The sequence below is a fragment of the Heloderma suspectum genome, chromosome 1, assembly GCF_057233095.1.
Source record: "Heloderma suspectum isolate Gila_16-S chromosome 1, 16-S_ref, whole genome shotgun sequence".
In the NCBI taxonomy this organism is placed as follows: domain Eukaryota; kingdom Metazoa; phylum Chordata; class Lepidosauria; order Squamata; family Helodermatidae; genus Heloderma; species Heloderma suspectum.
This window is the reverse complement of record NC_139458.1, coordinates 435,389,047-435,408,217: the sequence shown is the minus strand read 5'-3', so window position 1 is coordinate 435,408,217 and position 19,171 is coordinate 435,389,047. Positions and strand designations below refer to the sequence as shown.

Below are 19,171 nucleotides of genomic sequence, written 5' to 3'. Positions count from 1 at the left end.
AGTATATCCGAGTTCCCACCGGTCTTTCAATCAGATCCAAAGCCACCATCTTTAGGGACACAGGAAGGGAGCCTAAGCAGGCAGCCGTAAAACCTCACTGAGCAGGAAGAGTGATGCCTCGGAAAATATTTTTAAGGAAGCCCTCTTGATGTTCCCGATAACTCAGCCCAGGACGGTGTCAAATAACAGAAGGTTGGCGAAATTCACGAGAACATCAGGCTGCAACAATGGTTGCTCTGGTTTACCATGCCTGGAATCTAGAGAGGAAGCCAAGGGTTCTTGGCCCCTAAAAGAGTTGATGGCATAATTTACTCTTGGACACTCCTACACCACCCAAAACCCAACTGCTTATAGCAGCCTTCCCCAACTTCCTTCCCTCCAGATGGGTTGGACTACAGCTCCCAGCATGCCCCAGCCAGCCCTGGAGGGCTGGCTGGGGCATGCTGGGAGCTGTAGTCCAACCCATCTGGAGGGAAGGAAGTTGGGGAAGGCTAGCTTGCAGAATTCACTGCCATAAGATGTGGTGATGTCTATAAGATAAAAAAAAAAGAAAAAGGATTGGACAAATCCACAGAGGTCAGCGTCTATCAAGGGCTGTAGGCCATGACTGCTCAGTGGAACTTTCACATTATGAATACCATATTCATAATGGGGAAAAGCAATAGGAAGAGAAGCCATTCTGCGCTCCAGATCTGAACTTGGGACAATAAAGAGCAAGCTTTAACTAGAATGTAGTCATTGTATTTTCATTTTGTTGCCAGCTGCCTTGAGCACTAGTATATCTGGCTGGCTGCTATGCTGGACTGGATGGACCCTTGGCCTGATCCAGGAAGGCGATTCTTACAATCTCAGCGGCTTCGGGGTTGGGGGAGAGGGGGTATGGCCAGGGCAAGCAGCGTGGTCATCTGGGAAATCCCGGAGGGCCAGATTAGGACCCCAGGAGGGCTGGTTTGGGCCCCAGGGCTGAAAGTTCTGCACCCCTGCTTTAAGGGATGTACCTGCTTGCCATAGACGCTGACACAGATGCGCTTACGAAGGACGAGCTGCATTTCCGCGGGATGGCTGAGCTGCACCGTCACTCGCACGATGAGAAAGACCCTCTGCTCTGCTGCCGTCCCTCTGCTGAGCTGCGCGCAGTCGTGGACGGTGGAGTCCCAAGAAGCTGCGGCCTTTGCCTGCAAAATCCCCCGACAATGAAGGTGAGCCTGAGCCAAGCCAAACGTTGTGCCACGAAAAGACTTTGCTCCCCATATGCTTGGGGGCAGCATGGGAAGTGTAGGAAAGAGCAGGCCACCCACACGTGTATGGCGATCATGCTGGTGCGCATTTTACAGCATTCAGTCACACCCTGGAAAGCCACAGCCACTGCTGGATGCCCAGGAGACGTATCGGAGAACCGTGCAACCTGCACATGGCCTTGAAAGCCATTTCCTCAAGGGAAGCGCTCGATCCCTGCTCTGGCCTCAGTGGCTCCTGAACCTGGGGCCCCTGGAGAGGCAGGAGTCCAGCATGTGACCGGGCGTCCCAAGAAGGGCTCTGCCGGCGTGCTCCTTGCGAATGAATGAAAAAGTGCGATGATAACGCACAATGCAAAATGTGCTCCTCCAAGACCAAGACTTATTCTGCAACGAGGCGGTGCAATGGGCTCACATGGAGGCAGACTGGTTGTTGTTGCTGTAGTAGTAATAATATCCCTGCACAAAGAAAACTAACAGATCAGGGAGAAGGCAAGGCTAGAACCCTCCTTCCTGATGTGCCAGTTTCTGCATGCAGGGAATGTTTTGGCTCGAAGGAACATCCAACAAGGCAATTTCCCCACTTGTGGTCGAAAGGGGTACAGCCCAGACACAGGTTTTCCACCCCAATGCGGATGAGGTTGCCTCTCTTCAGCTGCTTCTAGGGTACGTTATGGCTGAGCTAGCGTGAGTGCCTTGGATGAGTGTGGGCCACTGGGAACGCGGTGCGGCTTGTTTTATGGGAAGAGCAGCTGTTGGATGTTTCTGTCCTGTGATTATTGGAACGCTGATCTGTTGATCGCAAGGGAAACAGGGGGCAGGACCCAATGAGGGCCTCCCGCACAGATGGGGGCAAGCCCCCAAGCAAGCGGAACTGCTCCTTTCTGGAAGGGGCAGGTTGCCCCCTAGAAGCGCTACCTTGCAGCTGTCAATGACGGGGCTGCACACATCCGGGGACCGGCAGGGGTTGGCCGCACGGAAGACCCCACTGCATCCTGCCCAGGGCCTTGCCTGGCCCACAGTGCCCTGCACCGCGCCCTACCTCACTCTCGTGGTGCTTCACAATCTGCAGTTCGAAGAATTCGTCTTCGTCCTCAGCAGCAAGGGTGGCATCCCAGCCTCCAGCTTCCGGCTCATCGAGGTTATCCTGAGAGCTGAAGTCATCTGCTACAGGGAGGGAGGGAAAGAGAAAGAGATGGGGATCTGGTGAGCACCTGCAGTGCAGGACGGCCTGCGAGCTCACTAGGAAGGCCTGGACAACTCCCTCCCTCTCCCGGCACCACACATTTCATTCTTGCTGCAAGGATAAAGTGCGGTACAGGCTTCTGGTACGAGCCCTTCAGACAAGGTGCTCCACAGTACCGGCAAAACCCAAACACTTCCATGCTAAAACTAGGCTTCTACCAATAGCAATCTGTGCATTGTATGCCACCCCAAGTCATCATGACAGTAGACATTCTGCTAGATAAATAACAGAGCTGAGAGATTCCAGTTCAATAGAGTAGTCACGTTTGTCTGTTGCGGGAAGAGAAATGAGAGCATCGTGGCACTGTAAGGGACCAAGGGATCCCTGAGGCAGATGCTGCACATTGTCCGTGAGCAAACTGAATGAGCTGTGCTCATCTCCTCCTTGTCCCCAGCAGCCTTGCAGACTGGGGAGGGATCAACACCCCGGGCAATTATCATGCAGCAATTTGAGCAATGGAAGCAGGACACCCAGTTCCCCTGACCTCCAGCTGCCTCCACCGCTGCCCAAGATAGCTGCCAAGGGTGTGACTAGATGCTCATGAACTCACTGGTTGTGTAGCTATAGTGCTGCGTCCAGGCACAGAGTGAAGCATCCGCACCACGGGCAGCGCTCTTTCTGCCCTCTGATTCCCATGGGGAGACACGCGTGCAGCTTCCATAGTGGAGTGCGAAATCAGTGCGGCTGCTCGTGGTATGCATTCTCTCACATACCAGCAGTGCTTTACGACTAAGGGCACCATCCTATGCGTTTTTAGCCAGAAAAAAGTCCCACAATTCCTGCCGGCTGGAGAATGCTGGGCTATAGGACTTGTTTTGTCTAAGCATGCATGCGATTGCACCTTGAAAGGTTTTTTTTAAAAAAGGGACAGCCACACCTGCAGCCCCCTGCAGGGTTAAGAACACAAGAACATCAGAGCCCTGCTGGATCAGAACAAGGGTCCATCTAGTCCAGCACTCTGCGCACACAGCGGCCAACCAGCTGCCCACAGGAAACCCACAAGCAGGACATGAGTGCAAGAGCACCCTCCCGCCCATGTTCCCCAGAAGCTGGTGTACACAGGCATACTGCCTCTGATACTGGAGGTAGCACATGGCCATCAAGACTAGTAGACATTGATAGCCTTCTCCTCCAGGAATGTGTCTAACCCCCCTTTTAAAGCCATCCAAAACGGTGGCCATCCCCACATCTTGTGGTAGCGAATTCCATAGTTTAACTATAGGCTGTATGAAGAACTCCTTCCTTTTATCTGCCCTGAATCTCCCACCAATGAGCTTTATGGGATGATCTCTTTGGCTTCTAGCATTATGAGAGAGGGAGAAAATTGTCCCTCTATCCACATTCTCCACACCAGGCATAATTTTGTACACCTCCATCCTGTCTCCCCTCATTCATATTGTTTTCTAAGATAAAAAGCCCCAAACATTGTAACCTCTCCTCACAGGGGAGATGCTCCAGCCCCTGGATCCTTTTAGTTCCTCTTTTCTTTTCTGCACTTTTCCCAGCTCTGCAACATCGTTTTTTGGGTGTGGTGACCAGAACTGGACACAGCGTCGTGACACTGCTGAGGCTGCATGGGCAGAGACAAAATGTGAACGCTCTGTGCAGGACGGGAGGAGCAGAGGGTGGACCAGATCCCTAATAACGGCTTGCTGGACTGGGATGCATCCACCAGCCTGTGGCTCAATAGAATCATGCCTGTATTCCTTTCACTGAGTTGTTCGCATCTCTGAGGGTTGCTCCTCGTTTCACTCCGTTGGCCTGTGCTGCAACTTACCATTTAAATCAAGGAAAATGACCGGAATGTGCGTCTCCATGCCAGGCACAGGTGTCCTAAAAGGGAACAAGAGACATGGGCAGCACTGGCATATCAATCGAGGCAGACTTCATGCAAGACGCGTCCCTGTGCTGGACAGCAACTGTATATTCCATTCAGTGCCCATGGAATTGTAGGTCAAGGCAACGATAACCTTGGTGACTGGCGTTATCTTACATTTACTCTTGTCGACGCCGAGGACAATTGGTACTTCCCATGCCAATTTTCAGCCAAGGCTGCATTCTCAATAGCAGAAATGTGTGTGTGTGTGTTGTTCTCAAATGCTCAGAAACTTATTTTGGCTACTGACTCCAACGTATATAGTCAAAGAACTGCAAAAAAGCCTGCTCCAGTTACACTGATATTGCAGGGAGTGGACTGCAGGAATCAAGTGCCTCTTGCTTTCATAGCTACATGAAGAAAACAAAGAGCAGAAAATGGTCTGTGGGCAAAGCAGCTGCCCTACAGCCTCAGGAGCAGCTCCTTCTCTTTTGGGGTTGATTTGGGGGCAGTTGCAAGATGCGCCCCCATTTTCGACATCAACTCCACAAACATCCAAAAAGTTGCTGTGGCAAAATCTTCAAGAGCCCATGCACACCCTGAGGTGTGGGGAGAGACCCACTGCTTGGAGGACCACCTCATATTACATTTCTAGGTGCAGTTGTTTACTTAGGATGCAATCCGATCAGGATTTCCATCCCCTCCGAACTCGGGGGATGACGGGCATCCTATGCAGAGTGGGAGGAGTGCGGAGGCAATCTTCATCTCTGCACCCCGCCCACTCTGTCTTTCAGCTAGATCAACATTTTCACCCATCTAGCTGAGGTGTCGGGGAGGGAGGGAGGGAGGGAGGCTGAGGAGTCCAGGGAAATGGCCTAAGCTGCCTCCTCCCCTCCCCACCCATCAGCACGTCCCCTCTCCCTTCCCTTCCCTTCCCTTCCCTTCCCTTCCCTTCCCTTCCCTTCCCTTCCCTTCCCTTCCCTTCCCTTCCCTTCCCTCTGAGGTTGCTTTTGTGGCCTTGGAGAGGCAGCTAGCATAGTTCTCTCTGTGCCAGCTGTAAGGGGGCAGGGGAGGAGAGCTCGGACTCCTGGGTCCAAGGTTGGAGCACTGCCTCTGATGTCAGATCCAGGAATCCGAGCTATCCTGTGGCCCCCCGGATGCTGTCTAGAGGCCACAGGATTGCTCTCTGAAACACGTAACGTCAAAGCACAAATACAACCAACTTGTGAATATGTGATTTGTACAAGTATACTTATCTGAAAGCAGCAATTGGCCACAGCTTCCTCTTGTCACTTAGTAGCAAACTCAGGTTTGCCTTTGTGTAATGACTTGAGGCCCAGGTGCCTGAGGGAGCACCTCCCCTTTTGCCAGCCAACTAGAGCTCTCCGATCTGCAGGAGATGCCATGCTAATTGAGGTGAGGAGGGCGGGGACCCGAGATAGGCATTGTCAGTGGTGGCCCCCCATTTGTGGAATTGGGGCATCCCAGGAGAGGTGTGATTAGCCCCTACTGTGAATATTTTTAAACATTAAGTTTAAATGTTAAGTTAATGTTTTTTTTGTTTACACAACTGTTTGACTCCTGACTTGTTTGTTTCTCTGTCTCTCTGATAGATTATTATTGTCATGTTTTAACAGTTTTATTTTAACAGTAGGATTTTATTGTTGTTTAATATTTGTAAGCCACTCTGTGCTCCTACTTTGGAGGAAGGGTGGGGTATATGAACTGTGAGTGAGTGAGTGAGTGAGTGAGTGAGTGATATGGCTATGAATCTACCTGCATTTTGTCCATTAAAAACAGAGTTGTATATATTACACATACCAGGAAAATTGTATATTCCACATACCAGAAAAAAACCCATACTCACCCACCCCCATCCCACACCCTGCCTCTGCCTTCTGTCACTTGGCACGGCCCACACCTGCAAGATTCTCTTTATGGGGGTTGGACTCGATGGCCTTGTAGGCCCCTTCCAACCCTACTATTCTATCATTCTATGATACAGCCTTAAGGGTTAGAAGCTTGATCTTTAAAAATGAAAGGCGAGATTCTCAGGCACCTGAATTCTACACTAGAACCCATTTCTATACTTAGACAGTGCAACAGAGATCATGGAACACACACGGGGAAAGGCCAGTTCACATATGAGGTTGGGGCAAAGCCCAGTTCACTACTGAATGCATACTCAAAAGGGAGATGTACAGAAGAAGAAGAAGAGGAAGAAGAAGAGGAAGTGGTCAGCAATCACAGCTCTGTACCATACATGTGTTTCCAACATTCACACTCGTGTGCACCTTGAAAAGAACAATCTTAAAAAGATTGTGAGACAGGAAGTGCCTCATATCACTTAGAGAGCAATCCCATGGTCCCTGGGTGAGCGTCCAGGGACCAAAGGATTACTCAGAAAACCCCTTCTGAAACTGTGCTCTGACCATGGAAAGGGGAGTCAGAGATCTGCCCCCCTGCCCCCACTCCCTTGCAACTGGTGGAGAAAGAACCACACCTGCTGCCCTCCGAGTCTGGAAAAGAGACCTTGGAAGAAGAGAAGGAAAGGGTGCATTCCAGTGGGTGGGGAGGGGAGGAGACTGGAGAGGTCAGGATACGAGGTATCTTGAGCCTCCTTCCCCTCCAAAGCGTCTGTGCTAGAGGGACTGAAAAGCCCCTCTAGCAAAGATCACCATAGATGGAGCATGGGGAGGGGAAGATCGCCTCCACCACTCCTCTCACCCTGGCATAGGGCAGGAGGCAGGGCATAGGAATCTCAGAAGCCTCCAGGTTTGGAAGCTTCCGAGCAGCAAAGGCACAGTCGACAGGACTGCGCCGTAAAGGACCAATGCCATTAAAAAAAGAGATGCTTTAACTAGAACTCTGATTTCAACCTTAACTTCAAGGGAGTTAAAATTTGGCAGTCCAAGTTATACAAATACTAATGATTATCATTTTACAATACATTTCCCCTGCATTTCACAAACTTTATCGCAGTAATCTTTACAAGAGCCCTTAAAGGCAGGGCTTTATTATTCCCCATTGGAAATTGAGGGGGGTGGGGAGGACAGTAGCTTGCCTAAGACCACTCTTCAAGTTCATGGTTGACATGATATTTGAACTGGGGACTTACTGGCTGAAGGCTCGCTTTCTTAACCAGACCTCAATCTCGTATTATGCACAGTGTCTCCTGGTTTCTTGATAATTGCAGCTCCAGTGACGGCAGGCTGGGCTTGACTCTATTACCAATGTTCAGAACGAAAGATTTCATGGCATATTTGCTGACTAAAGAGAACTCGGGGATGTGAAACCCGGAACCCAGTGCAACGTTCTGATAGGTGCAGTACTGCTAGTAAGGAGCGGCCTTTTACATGAATGAACCAGGCAATTAACATTAACATTTCTCTTTTAAATCAGCTAAAGTGCAGTAGCAATAAATATTGATTTCATTCCTACAGAAGATCATAATTAAAGCTCGGTTAATAATTCTGTTGCTTTAAGTAGAGAGCATTTCTGGGTTTTCGTTATATTGAGCCTTAGGAAAATTATTCAGACATGCTCAGCTTTTGCTGCTTTTCTCTCCACCTCCCCTCTCCGCCACCGCCTCCCCGGCTCCACTCTCCACCCCATGCGCTCTCTTGGATGTCGCTTCACATCCATGGCTGGGCGACATCTCTCAAGAATCTCAGAAGGGGAAAAGGAGGTTTCCCCACACCTTTACGGCCTTTGCTGTTGTTCCTCCAGTACAACACAACATAGCATACCTTGTAGGCCAGGGCTATGGACTGCTCTGGGCTTTGCCATTTAATCCATGTAATCTATTAATCCATTTAGTCCATTTAATCTAAGCAAGCCAATAAATGTGACCGTTCTGCCCCATTTCCAGGCCTACTTTACTGCAGAGGCCTTACCATTCAGCCGGTGCGCCAGGAATCCCACTGCCAGCTGAAGGCACCATAACGGCATTCCTTTCTTCTGTCAGGGTCAACCTCATCTCTAACAACTGAGCCTCTCGGTCCGCATCGTCTTCTGTCTTGTCTGGAAGAGGTCAACAGTTTATTAGCATTAGTATTATTTACTACATTTCTACACGGCCCCATAGCCAAAGCTCCCTGGGTGGTTTACAGAGATTAAACCATTAAAATACAATATACAAAGTTTAAAAGCCATTTGCATATAACACACAGACAATATACACAATGACAATATATAACTAAAAACAACTTTGAACAGTCAGTCACAACTAAAGACAGATCCAAGACTGGTTAAAAACTCATCATGTGCTGCCAAATGCCTGAGTGTCAGGGTGGACACTGAGCCCATAGAACCTCAGAGCAGTTCTGATTCCGAGGAGGAACAGCCGTCCGTGGGAGAGGAGCGCGCTCATTCCTCCCAAGCCCTGGAGCTGGCAGAGATTCCTCCTCCCAGCATTCCAGACATAGATAGCAGTCCTGGGAGTGAAGGAGCGCGGGAGGAGGGCTGGCTGGCTGCTTGACGCAGACACAAAGAGCGACGAGCTACGGAGGGCGCGGAAAGGAGGCGTAGCGCCCGTTTGGTGCGCAAGCAATGGTTGCGTCCAGAGGACCCAAGGGAAAAGGGGAGGGACTCCCCCTAGCCCATAAGTTCAGGGTCTGCAAGTGATTCTTGTTCAAACGGGGACCAACTGTTTCCAATCCGGGGCATAGGTTACTCTGCTGTTCATAGCTTAATCGCTGGTGATAGGGTCTGAAAGCCGGAGCGGATTCACTGCTCCACTGACCTGGGAGCCACCAGCCCCCACTGAAATGACTGCTGTGATACCGTGTGAAAGTTGGAAGGGACTCCAGGGGGTCTATGAGCCCAACCCGCTTCCCTGGGGCAAGATTCTCTCTACCTTAAAATGCCAAAGACAAATCCTTGTCCAAACGCGCCCTCATAAACATTCACGGAATGAAATTCCATATCCATGCCCGTAGAATGTGAGGCTTAGACAGCTTTCCCTCAGGCACACCGACAATGCAAGTTCAAACTACAGCCCCCGCCTTGATTAACTTCAGTGGCTCCCCCAAACAAGAAATCCTAAGGACAGTAATGGTGTGCAGGAGACAGAGAGATCTAATGGTGGAGGGGGAAAATCAGCACTTCTCACTAAAGCTATAATTCTTCAGTTTCCCCAGAGGAAGCTGACAAGCTGGTTTCACGTGGAATGAAACACAGTGTCAACTGCTCCCACTACTTGACTTAAATCACCACCTTCGTACATAAGGAACGCCTTGCTGGATCTGACCAAGGACCCCTCTGGACTCTGGCAGAGGTGAATCAGATGCCTTCAGAAGCTTACAAACAGGCCGTGACAGTGACGGTTTTTGGAGGTTGCTTGCCCCAGTGGGCAGTATTCAGATTTATACTGCCTTCAAAAAATTATTCATTTATTTATTTGTTGCACTGATATCTTGCCTGTCCTCCAAGGAGCCCAACGCGTGGTCCTCCTTCTTCCATTTTATCCTCACAACAACCCCATGAGGTAGGTTAGGCTGAGAATCAGCGACCGGCCCAAAGTCACCCAGTGAGCTTCATGGCCCAGTGGGGACTAGAACCCGGGTATCTCGAGTCCCAGTCCAACACTCTAACCACTACATCACACTGAAATTGAGGTTTCATTCAGTTGTCATGGCCAACAGCCACTGATAGACCTCCCCACATGAATCTGTAACTGTGCACTCCCTGCAGTCCTGACCACCGCTGAAACTGCACCCAGGTGTCCTGGTTCAGGGCCGAGTCCAGGAGTACACCCAGAATGCAAGCCTGAGTCATCAGTGGGAGTGTAACCCATCCAGCACAGGTTGGATTCCTATTCCCCGATCTGCCTTTTGAATGACCAGGAGCACCTCTGTCTTGTCTGGATTAAGCTGCAATTTGTTTACCCTCATCCAGCCCATCACCAGCATCAGACACAAATTTAGAACTAGAACACCTTCCTTGGATTTGGATGGAAAGGAGAAACAGAGTTGGGTGTCATCAGCATACTGGTAGCACTGAACGCCCAAACTCCAGGCAATCTCTCCCAGCGGTTTCATGTATATGTTCAATAGCATGGGGGATAAGATGGAACCCTGAGGGACACCACAGGCCAACCAACACAGCACCTAACAGGAATCCCTCAGTACCACCTCCTGAGATTGCCCCCGCAAGAAGGACTGGAGCCACCACATAACAGTGCCTCCCAGTACCATCTCAGGCAGATGCCTCAGAAGGATATCATGTCAATGGTAACAAAAAACCCAGCAGAACCAGCAGAGACAAACTCCCGCTGTTTAGTTCCCGGCATACATCATCCACCAAGGCGACCTAAGCAGTCTCTGTCCCATCACTGGGCCTGAAGCCAGATTGGAATGGATCTAGATAACACGCATCATCCAGAAATCCCTCTCATCATCCTTGTAGCCTTCCTCTTATACTCTTTCCCACAACCTTGGTGGAAATTTCAGAGTAAATGAAGAGGATAACTCTATTTGTGCTCACCAGGCTTTCCAACAAGTTTCTGCAACTGTTGATCTAAATACTCCTGGCGTTTTGTAAGTGCGTTTAGCCATTTCCGACGCAGCCTCTCCAGGTCTCTGTCCTGTGAAGAATTTAGTTACATTTTAATAAATGAATGAATGAATGAATGAATGAATGGTGGCTTGTGAACAGAGATGGGCACCTGAGACCCTGTGCACCTGCATGGAAAGATTTCAAAGGTGTCCAACAAGGAAGCAGCCACTGAAAGCAACGGAAAATTCCACGTTCTGATGCGGCACTTCTATGCGGACAGTCATCAGTGGTTGCTTACTTCTTATGATGCAGCAAACCTACATTTTAACCATCTTCCACATAAGCCACAAATATGAAAACTGACACTTTTGGCAAAGGTATTGTTCAAGTTTACATATTGTGAAGTCGTCCAACTATGAGGGCAAGAAACTTGAACGTGCTTTTCTTTTTCTACTGAAAATCAAGTTTCTCAGTATTCTGTCCCTGCCACCCATTTCTGGAGAGGAAGGTCCTCCCACTGTATTGCTTGAATGATGGCCATGGAGACTCCTGCAACCTCTGTTATGACTAGAAAGTGTGGTGTTGATTCTTAAGTAAAAGAACATTAGACCACAAATCCAAAGGACCCGACATCTGACTGAAGAAAAGAACAGCAGTACGCTTACCTGGTAACTGTCCATGTCGTCATCTTCCTCCTAAGCAAAAAATCAGCACATTTAAGTGAGTTTGAACCTGTTGTTGGAGCCAAGCCCACATGCCAAGCAGGGTCACTTATCTGCAGTGGAACAGGCTTACTTAATATGTCTGGCAATGGGACATGCTGCAACAGAGCACGGCCACCAAAACTTTGTGGCACTCATTTTTCCTTATGATCCCAATCAAAGCCATGCTCCATGGGTGGGCAACTTGTGGCTCTCGGGACATTTTTGCCTACGACTCCTTTCATTCCTCATCATTGCCTATGCTGGTTAGGGCTGATGGGAGTTGTAGGCCAAAACATCTGGAAGGCCATAAGCTGATGACACCTGCCATAGTGTGTGTGTGTGTGTAACAAACTGAAATTACCAACATTAAATCGGTAGATCATCCTTCCCTAATCTGATGCCCTCCAGATGTTTTGGACTACAGCTCCCAGCATCCCTGACTATTATCCATGCTGGCTGTGGCTGATGAGAGTTGCAGTCTAAACCATCTGGGGAGCACCAGGTTGGGGAATGGCTGCAGTAGTTTATGCAACTAAAACTCAACAGCCTGATCCTATGCTTGCACCCTAATGAACTCGCCTGAGGTTTTAAGGTTGTCCTCAAATGTTCTGCTCATTTGCCTGCCATCAAGGTCCATCAGACTGGCGGGCATTTGAGTCAGGGCCTTTTCAGTAGTGACCCCAACTTTGGAACTCTCTCCCAAAAGAGGTACGCATGGCCCCATCTACATCACTTTTTACACAGACCTTAAAAACGTTTGTTTCAGTCTGCATTTTATTGTGGTATTGTGTCAGGTTTTCAGACTGCTGCCGTTTTTAGTTTGGAATTGGATTGTGTTTTGTGTATTTTATGTGTCTGCTGTTTCAGCTAGTTTTAGTGAGTTGTCTTGGGAGGGCTTTGCCTTGAAACATGTCATATAAGCTCCATAAATCAAATCAAATCAAATCAAGTCAAATCAAATCAAATCAAATGAATATCTACTTATAAGAAAATCGCACCCAGTTCAATAGAGTGTACTTCAAAATTGTGGGCATAATGACTCAACAACTGTCAAGGGATGCAAGAGGGGTTTTTTTAATAAAAAAAGGAAGTGTGCAAGGGTGGGGAACATGTGTCCCTCCATATGTTTGGAGTGCAACTCCCATCAGCCACAGGCAACACGATCAATGGTCAGTGATGATGGGAGTTACAGGGCAACAACATCTGGACAGCCACATGTCCCCCCTCCCTGCGTTAGTCCATGAATGGGCGAAGGTCAATTTTAAAGCACGAGGGTTGCAAGAAAAGGGAATGCTTCGTTTTTGGAGGCTCTGTTGGTCCCTGTGTGCTACTGCACTACAGGATATAAAAGACAATATTAAAGATGGCCTTATTTTAAATTAAAGAGTGGTAGTTTCCTTTTTTTAAGTGTAGGTTCTGTTACACTTCCTTCAATATCACAAGACGGCACTTATCCTGAAGTTTTATTAATATGTATATTTATTTCAACATCAAATCAATCAGCTAAAAGACAGATATATATTAACTAAACATTCTTTAAATGATTGAGAGCCATAAAAATGTCCATAAATTATTCAGTCCCATTATAGTGTCCCAGATGTAACGGTGTGTTGAGTTGTAAAAATGATACTGCATTGTACTGTACACACGCATGCACTCATATAGTACTAGAAATGTAAAACTTCCATTATAGAAAACTTTGTTAAAACCAAACTTGTGATGAAAAGTTCCACCCACTCTAGTTCAGTGAGTTTTTAGGGCAACCTCTCCACCACCCAAATGACATGTTGTTGCCACCGGGGTCCAGGCTGTTGGGGGCAAAGCCAAGACACAGAAGGCGAGGAGAGACCCGCCAATCCCTAGCAGGAATGGGGAACATGCTGTCCTCTAGTTGCTGTTGAACGGCAGCCCCCATCATGCCACATGGCTATGCTGGCAAGGACTGATGGGAGTTACAGTCCAACAACATCTGGAGGGCAACATTCCCCACCCCTGGTCCCCAGCTTACCCATAAGCATACTGAGAGCATTCTGGAAGAGGGGACAGAATCATTCAGTTGGGGACAGAATTATGCAGACTTTCCACCTGCTTGAGGAGTGAACCACAGCTGGGTCTGCCAGATGTGTGTGTGTACTTGAGGTCCTGTTGGATAAGGGCCAAATGCACGTTGAATCCAACAGGCGTCCAATCTGTGCATATTTCCGCCACCAGAGATTTTGAGGGGCAACACCAGTGCAGATCAAGCCAACCTATTCCAACAAGATGCCCAAAGCATAGACGTCAGGCAGGCCTGGGGCCCCCAGTCTCCAACAGCAACGGGATCTCCGACTCCAGCTTTGACGCACCCTGACCTCACAAACACACGACTCCACAAAGCAAAACACTAAAAGCTAGAGGTTAGGATGCCTGAGGAGATATCAAGGAAGCAGCCTCTAATACCCACCCCGCCTCACCACAATGCCTTTCAGACGACAGCCGCAAATTACAAGGCTGCGAGGAATACAGGAATATACGAAGCTTTATAAGAGGCCAGGCTATTTCTCCAACTAGGCTGGTATTGCCTGCTCTGGCTGGCAACCATTTTCCAGGCTCCCAGGCAGAGAACGGTCTCTAACGTTACCTGTTATCTGATCCTTTTTGAAACAGGCAATGCCAGAGATTGAACCTGGGGCCTCCTGCATGCTAAGCTGGTACCCTCTCAGTGAGCTATGGATGTATTTATGGGCCAGGACTCTTTTACCTGATGATTCTCATGACTCTTTGGCAGCTTGATGGGTCTTATCTGAACGCAACCCACGCTGACAGATAAGATGGATTCTTCCATGAGAGGCAACGTTCCCGACTCCTGCACAGACTTCACTTCCACTTGAATCCGGTGTGACTGCCCCTGCCCATCCAGAGAGGGGAGAGAATGCCGTTGGGAAGGGGAAGGCCATTTTTACTTATTTATTGACTGTGTTATTGATTTTTTTTGTTAACACTTATATCCCACGTTCTCTGCTAAAAAGTCATCAAGGTGGTGTACAACAATTTAAAGCAATAAAGGCAAGAACATTAAAAATAGTACAGAAAACACATTAGAAAGTTAAAATGGTGTCGGGGAGACCTCTGCTGGCCGCAGTTTGACGTGCAACGTTGCTTTGGAAATGCAGCAGCTTGAGCGGGTTGCATTAAACTGGTTGTTCAGACAGTGGGCAAAATCCAACCCAAGTCCTACTGAGAGCAGACCCATTGGAATGAATGGGGTTTAAGTTAGTCACGACTAACTTAACTCCCCTTCATTTCAATGGGTCTAGTCTCAGTAGGACTTAAGTTGGATTTCGCCCATATAGTCCACGCCTTCCGAAGGACTCAGGAGCCGGTCACAAAAGGACAAGAACAACAGCTTCGGCATTAGGACTACACATGAAAAACAGCAAGTATCTTGACGGTGCTTTATCCTGAGAGTTAAAACGCCGGTCCATCATGCCTAGCATTGCCCAGGAGCAGTTCCCCCAGGCTTTCGCCAGAGGCCTTGCCCAGCCCCGCGACTGGAGCGCCTTTCAGCTGTATTGAGCCCTCGGGCCTTCTGCATGCAAACTTTGCACTCTCTACTGCTGAGCTATGTAGCATCCAACTCTGTCACTAGTAGCATTTAACTCTGCCCTCCCCAACCTGGTGCCCTCCAGGTGTCCAGGAAGGGCACACCTTGTACCCCGGCAGAACTGCACTCACAGCAGCCCACCAGACAGCTCTCTGTGCACCTTGTTTCCCAGCAGAATTGCTGGGAATCTGGCAGCAGAAGGTGATCCAGCCTGCCAAGCTGCCAGCCTAGCCTCCCACCCTGGGCTTATGTGCTCCCCGCTCCTCTTCCAGCACAGCTGCACCAGAGAACTCAGGGTCGGGGGGAGAACGCACACTAGCCGGGGGAAGGCGACTAGGCTTAATTGTTCCCATCGCTTCCTGATTACCTTGCCTCTAGTATGATGCTTAGTGTTTATTCGATCAATTGACTGATCAGCTAAAAAGAGAAGCCAGAAAGCCAAACAAAGTAAGATGGATTCATTTTGTTGACTGTCCTCTTTTCCATCTTACCTGCCTGAGCTGAAAGATGCCCCCTGTCTGCACGTCCTTTGCTGGAATCACCTCCACCGGGCAGTATTCCCCATTCTCATTAAGCTCCAGAATCTGAACCCAGAGCTCCACTTTGCGAGTGACCTCGCTCCACCTGCAAAAAAACACCACTTCCGTAAGCGATATACAACTTTGCCTTTTGAAAGAGCATTTCAAAAGCACTGAGATGGGGGGGGGGGGAGAGCGAGCATATCTATGTGTGTTTATGTGTGCAAGAGAGAAAAGGAGGAGGAGTGTGTGTGTGTGTGTGTGTGTGTATGTATGGGGGGAGGTAAGGAAAATTGCTTCAGTGTAGCCTCAGTTCAGTTAGAAAAACACTTTCAAACTTCCCTTGTGGCTCTGTCTAAATTGCTTGCACTATCAAATTCTGTCTACAGATAAAGACACTTTTTTATCACCAGTTATAAGCAGAAACATGCATTTGCGTGTCAAAAAATGTCCAATTTCTGTGCTAGAGTTATTGCAGAGTAGATTTCTGCCAACTGTAATAGAATCACAACATTTTGGCCAAGTAGTGATTGAAGTGATGGAGAAGGAGGGGCAGAGGAGAGGACGTTCCGAGCAGGACAAGAAGTTTTTAGAGCAGTGGCACCCCTTGACCTCTGAATTCGAAGTCCAAGTTTGTTTGTTTGTTTGTTTATTGCATTTATATCCTGCCTATTTCCTCTTGTGAGGAACCCAAGGTGGTGTACTTTATCCTTCTCCTCTCAATTTTATCCTCACAACAACAACCTTGTGAGGTAGGTTGGGCTGAGAGTCTGTGACGGGCCCAAAGCCATCCAGTGAGCTTCCATGACCTAGTGGGGACTAGAACCCACATCTCCCAGCTCCCAGTCCAACACTCTCACCGCTACACTGCGCTGGCTCCAGATTAACAGACTGGAGGGGCGGCAGCACATGGACTAACCCATTTTCCTGTTGAACTTCCTCCTTTGCCCTTGGACACAGAGATTTTCACAAGTTTCTAATTCATTTACCAGCTAAATGTAATGTAAGCACAGTTATAAGATGGGGGATACTTGGCTCAACAATACTACAAGCAAGAAGGATCTTGGAATTGTTGTTGATCACAAGCTGAATATGAGCCAACAATGTGATGTGGCTGCAAAAAAGGCCAATGCTATTTTGGGCTGCATTAACAGAAGCATAGCTTCCAAATCACAAGAAGTACTAGTTGCACTGGTTAGGCCTCATCTGGAGTACTGTGTCCAGTTCTGGGCGCCACACTTTAAGGATGCAGACAAACTGGAGAGGGTTCAGAGGAGGGCAACAAAGATGATCAGGGGACTGGAAGCAAAGCCCTATTTTTATTTTATTTATTTATTAAATTTATTAATCGCCCATCTGGCCGGTCACTCAGCCACTCTGGGCGATGTACAAAATATATAATACAACAGTTTAAAACAATAAAATTCTACAGTAAAGACATTTTCTAAATTATGCCATTATTAGGCACCCCAAATGCCTGCCTGAACAACTACATTTTTAATGCGCGGCGGAAGCTCGTTAAAGAGGGGGCATGACAAAGTTCCCTAGGGAACTCCACAGTTCCACAGAGTGGGGGCCACCACAGAAAAGGTCCTGTCCCTCATCCCCACCAGTCTAGCTGTCCTGGCTGATGGGACAGAGAGAAGGCCATCCAAGGCTGATCTTGTTAAGCGGCCTGTCTGGTGTTGCTGGAAACGCTCCTTAAGACAGGCTGGGCAGGAACCATATAGGGTTTTCAAGGTCAAAACCAACTATGAGGAGAGACTGAAAGAACTAGGCCTGTTTAGCCTTGAGAAGTCTGAGGGGAGATAGGATAGCGCTCTGCAAGTCCTTGAAAGGTTGTCACAGAGAGGAAGGCCAGGATCTCTTCTCAATCATCCCAGAGTACAGGACACGGAAGAATGGGCTCAAATTACAGAAAGCCAGATTCTGGCTGAACATCAGGACAAACTTCCTGACTGCTCGGGCAACATGACAATGGAACCAACTACCTAGGGAGGTGGTGGGCTCTCCCATGCTGGAGGCATTCAAGACGAGGCTGGACAGCCCTCTGTCAGGGATGCTTTGACTTGGATTCCAGCAAGGAGTTGGACTCGATGGTCTTATAGGCCCCTTCCAACCCTACTATTCTATGATTCTATGTCATTTCTTTTACCTGTCTCGGAGGCTTCGTGTTTTGGCTTGAATTATTCCCAAATCCCAAAGTGCTGGGTTTTTGCGAGGATCACACTGCTTGTGCCCATAAACCTCAATGGCCAAAGCACCATCAGAAAGATACTCCATAAAATCTTCAGTAATATTGACAGAGAATTCCTAGGTCAGAAAAGGATAAAGAAGGCAGCGCGTCATTCATTTCTCTTCCTACTCCACTTGACTGCTATGTGTGTACACCTGGAGGCTGCAATAAGGGGCCAGACTATGAACCTGACAACGCATTTAGAAAGCCACAACAGGAAACCTGTCCGGGAACGTTCGGGACCTACTGCTCTGGTATGCAAACTTTACAGAAAGCAAAAATCAGTACAATCAATTGAATAGCAGAAGGATCCAGACAGCAATTTAAGAAGCTTTGTGCTTGGCCAATCCACAGGGGGAAACACACACATAAATTAACAAATGGGGCTTTTGTTTTATAGCTGCTTTTAATTAAGATGAATTCGTTTCACTGTTCTGTGTTCTGCATAGCATGATATTGCTTGCTAGTCGTTAACCAGCAGTCACACTCTTCTCAAGTGTGTTTTTATTGATATTTATATTGTAGTAACTCTTTTTAAAACAGACTGGAACCAAGCCAGCTCAGGGATCACCTTCACGCATTTGAACCTGCCCATGTTTTACGATCAGCAGGGCCCCCACTCTCTGAAGAATCTACCTGTTGTCACCTAGAGTTTTCAACTGAAAGCACTCAAATGTATCATCAATGATCTACAGCCCATTCAGAACAATGGCACTTTCCTCTCACAGGCCTTGGGTGGCAGGCCTGTACTTGCTTAGAGACAGCCCACTGAACCTAAAGCAGCTACTCACTAGCAGCAACACGTCATACAGCAGGATACAAACATAGGCACAGACCCTGCAACAAACTCAGATTCCAGCTCTGTCCTTGTATCTACTCTGGAAACACTATTACAGGACCTAATAGTGTCACCCACAACATTAGGGGCTCATTCACTTGCTCATCTTCCAGTGTGGGAGAAAAGCCGAAAAACTATCATTTATTGTGCCCAAACAAGTCAGGATTCATAATCCAACTCCAAATCGTGGTTTAAAGCTGGCTTGTGGATCCTGGCTTCTTTTGACACAATAAACCATAATCTCGAGTTTGGATGTGACACTAAGTTATCCCTGTCTGGTTTATCTGCTTGAGCAAAAAGCCTGTGTACATGACTAGGCCGCTCATTCATGTTGACTTGGTTTGCATGTAACGGCAGCAAATCGTAGGTTAATCATTGTTGTTGTTCAGTCGTTCAGTCGTGTCCGACTCATCGTAGGTCAACTTTGGGTTATTTAACTGAAGTGTCCAGGTTTGCACATCATGAAGCAACCCATGATTGGGCCGATGTTCAAACCA

General features: G+C 48.2%; 1 protein-coding gene across 5 annotated transcripts in view; it reads right to left on the bottom strand.

The window, feature by feature from the left end:
- Positions 1-19,171, bottom strand: part of KIF13B (kinesin family member 13B) — a 193,385-nt gene that overhangs the window by 48,793 nt on the left and 125,421 nt on the right. For 3 of the 5 annotated variants that reach the window (XM_084829433.1, XM_084829428.1, XM_084829430.1), the window contains exons 23-31: positions 17,756-17,913; positions 15,574-15,706; positions 14,240-14,386; positions 11,461-11,490; positions 10,784-10,883; positions 8,194-8,320; positions 4,259-4,314; positions 2,278-2,402; positions 999-1,175 (exon numbers count right to left, since the gene is read on the bottom strand). In XM_084829433.1, coding sequence (XP_084685559.1) covers positions 999-1,175; positions 2,278-2,402; positions 4,259-4,314; positions 8,194-8,320; positions 10,784-10,883; positions 11,461-11,490; positions 14,240-14,386; positions 15,574-15,706; positions 17,756-17,913 — 1,053 coding nt within the window. The remainder of the gene's footprint in view (positions 1-998; positions 1,176-2,277; positions 2,403-4,258; positions 4,315-8,193; positions 8,321-10,783; positions 10,884-11,460; positions 11,491-14,239; positions 14,387-15,573; positions 15,707-17,755; positions 17,914-19,171) is intronic. The other 2 variants (XM_084829429.1, XM_084829431.1) reach the window with 1 other exon arrangement.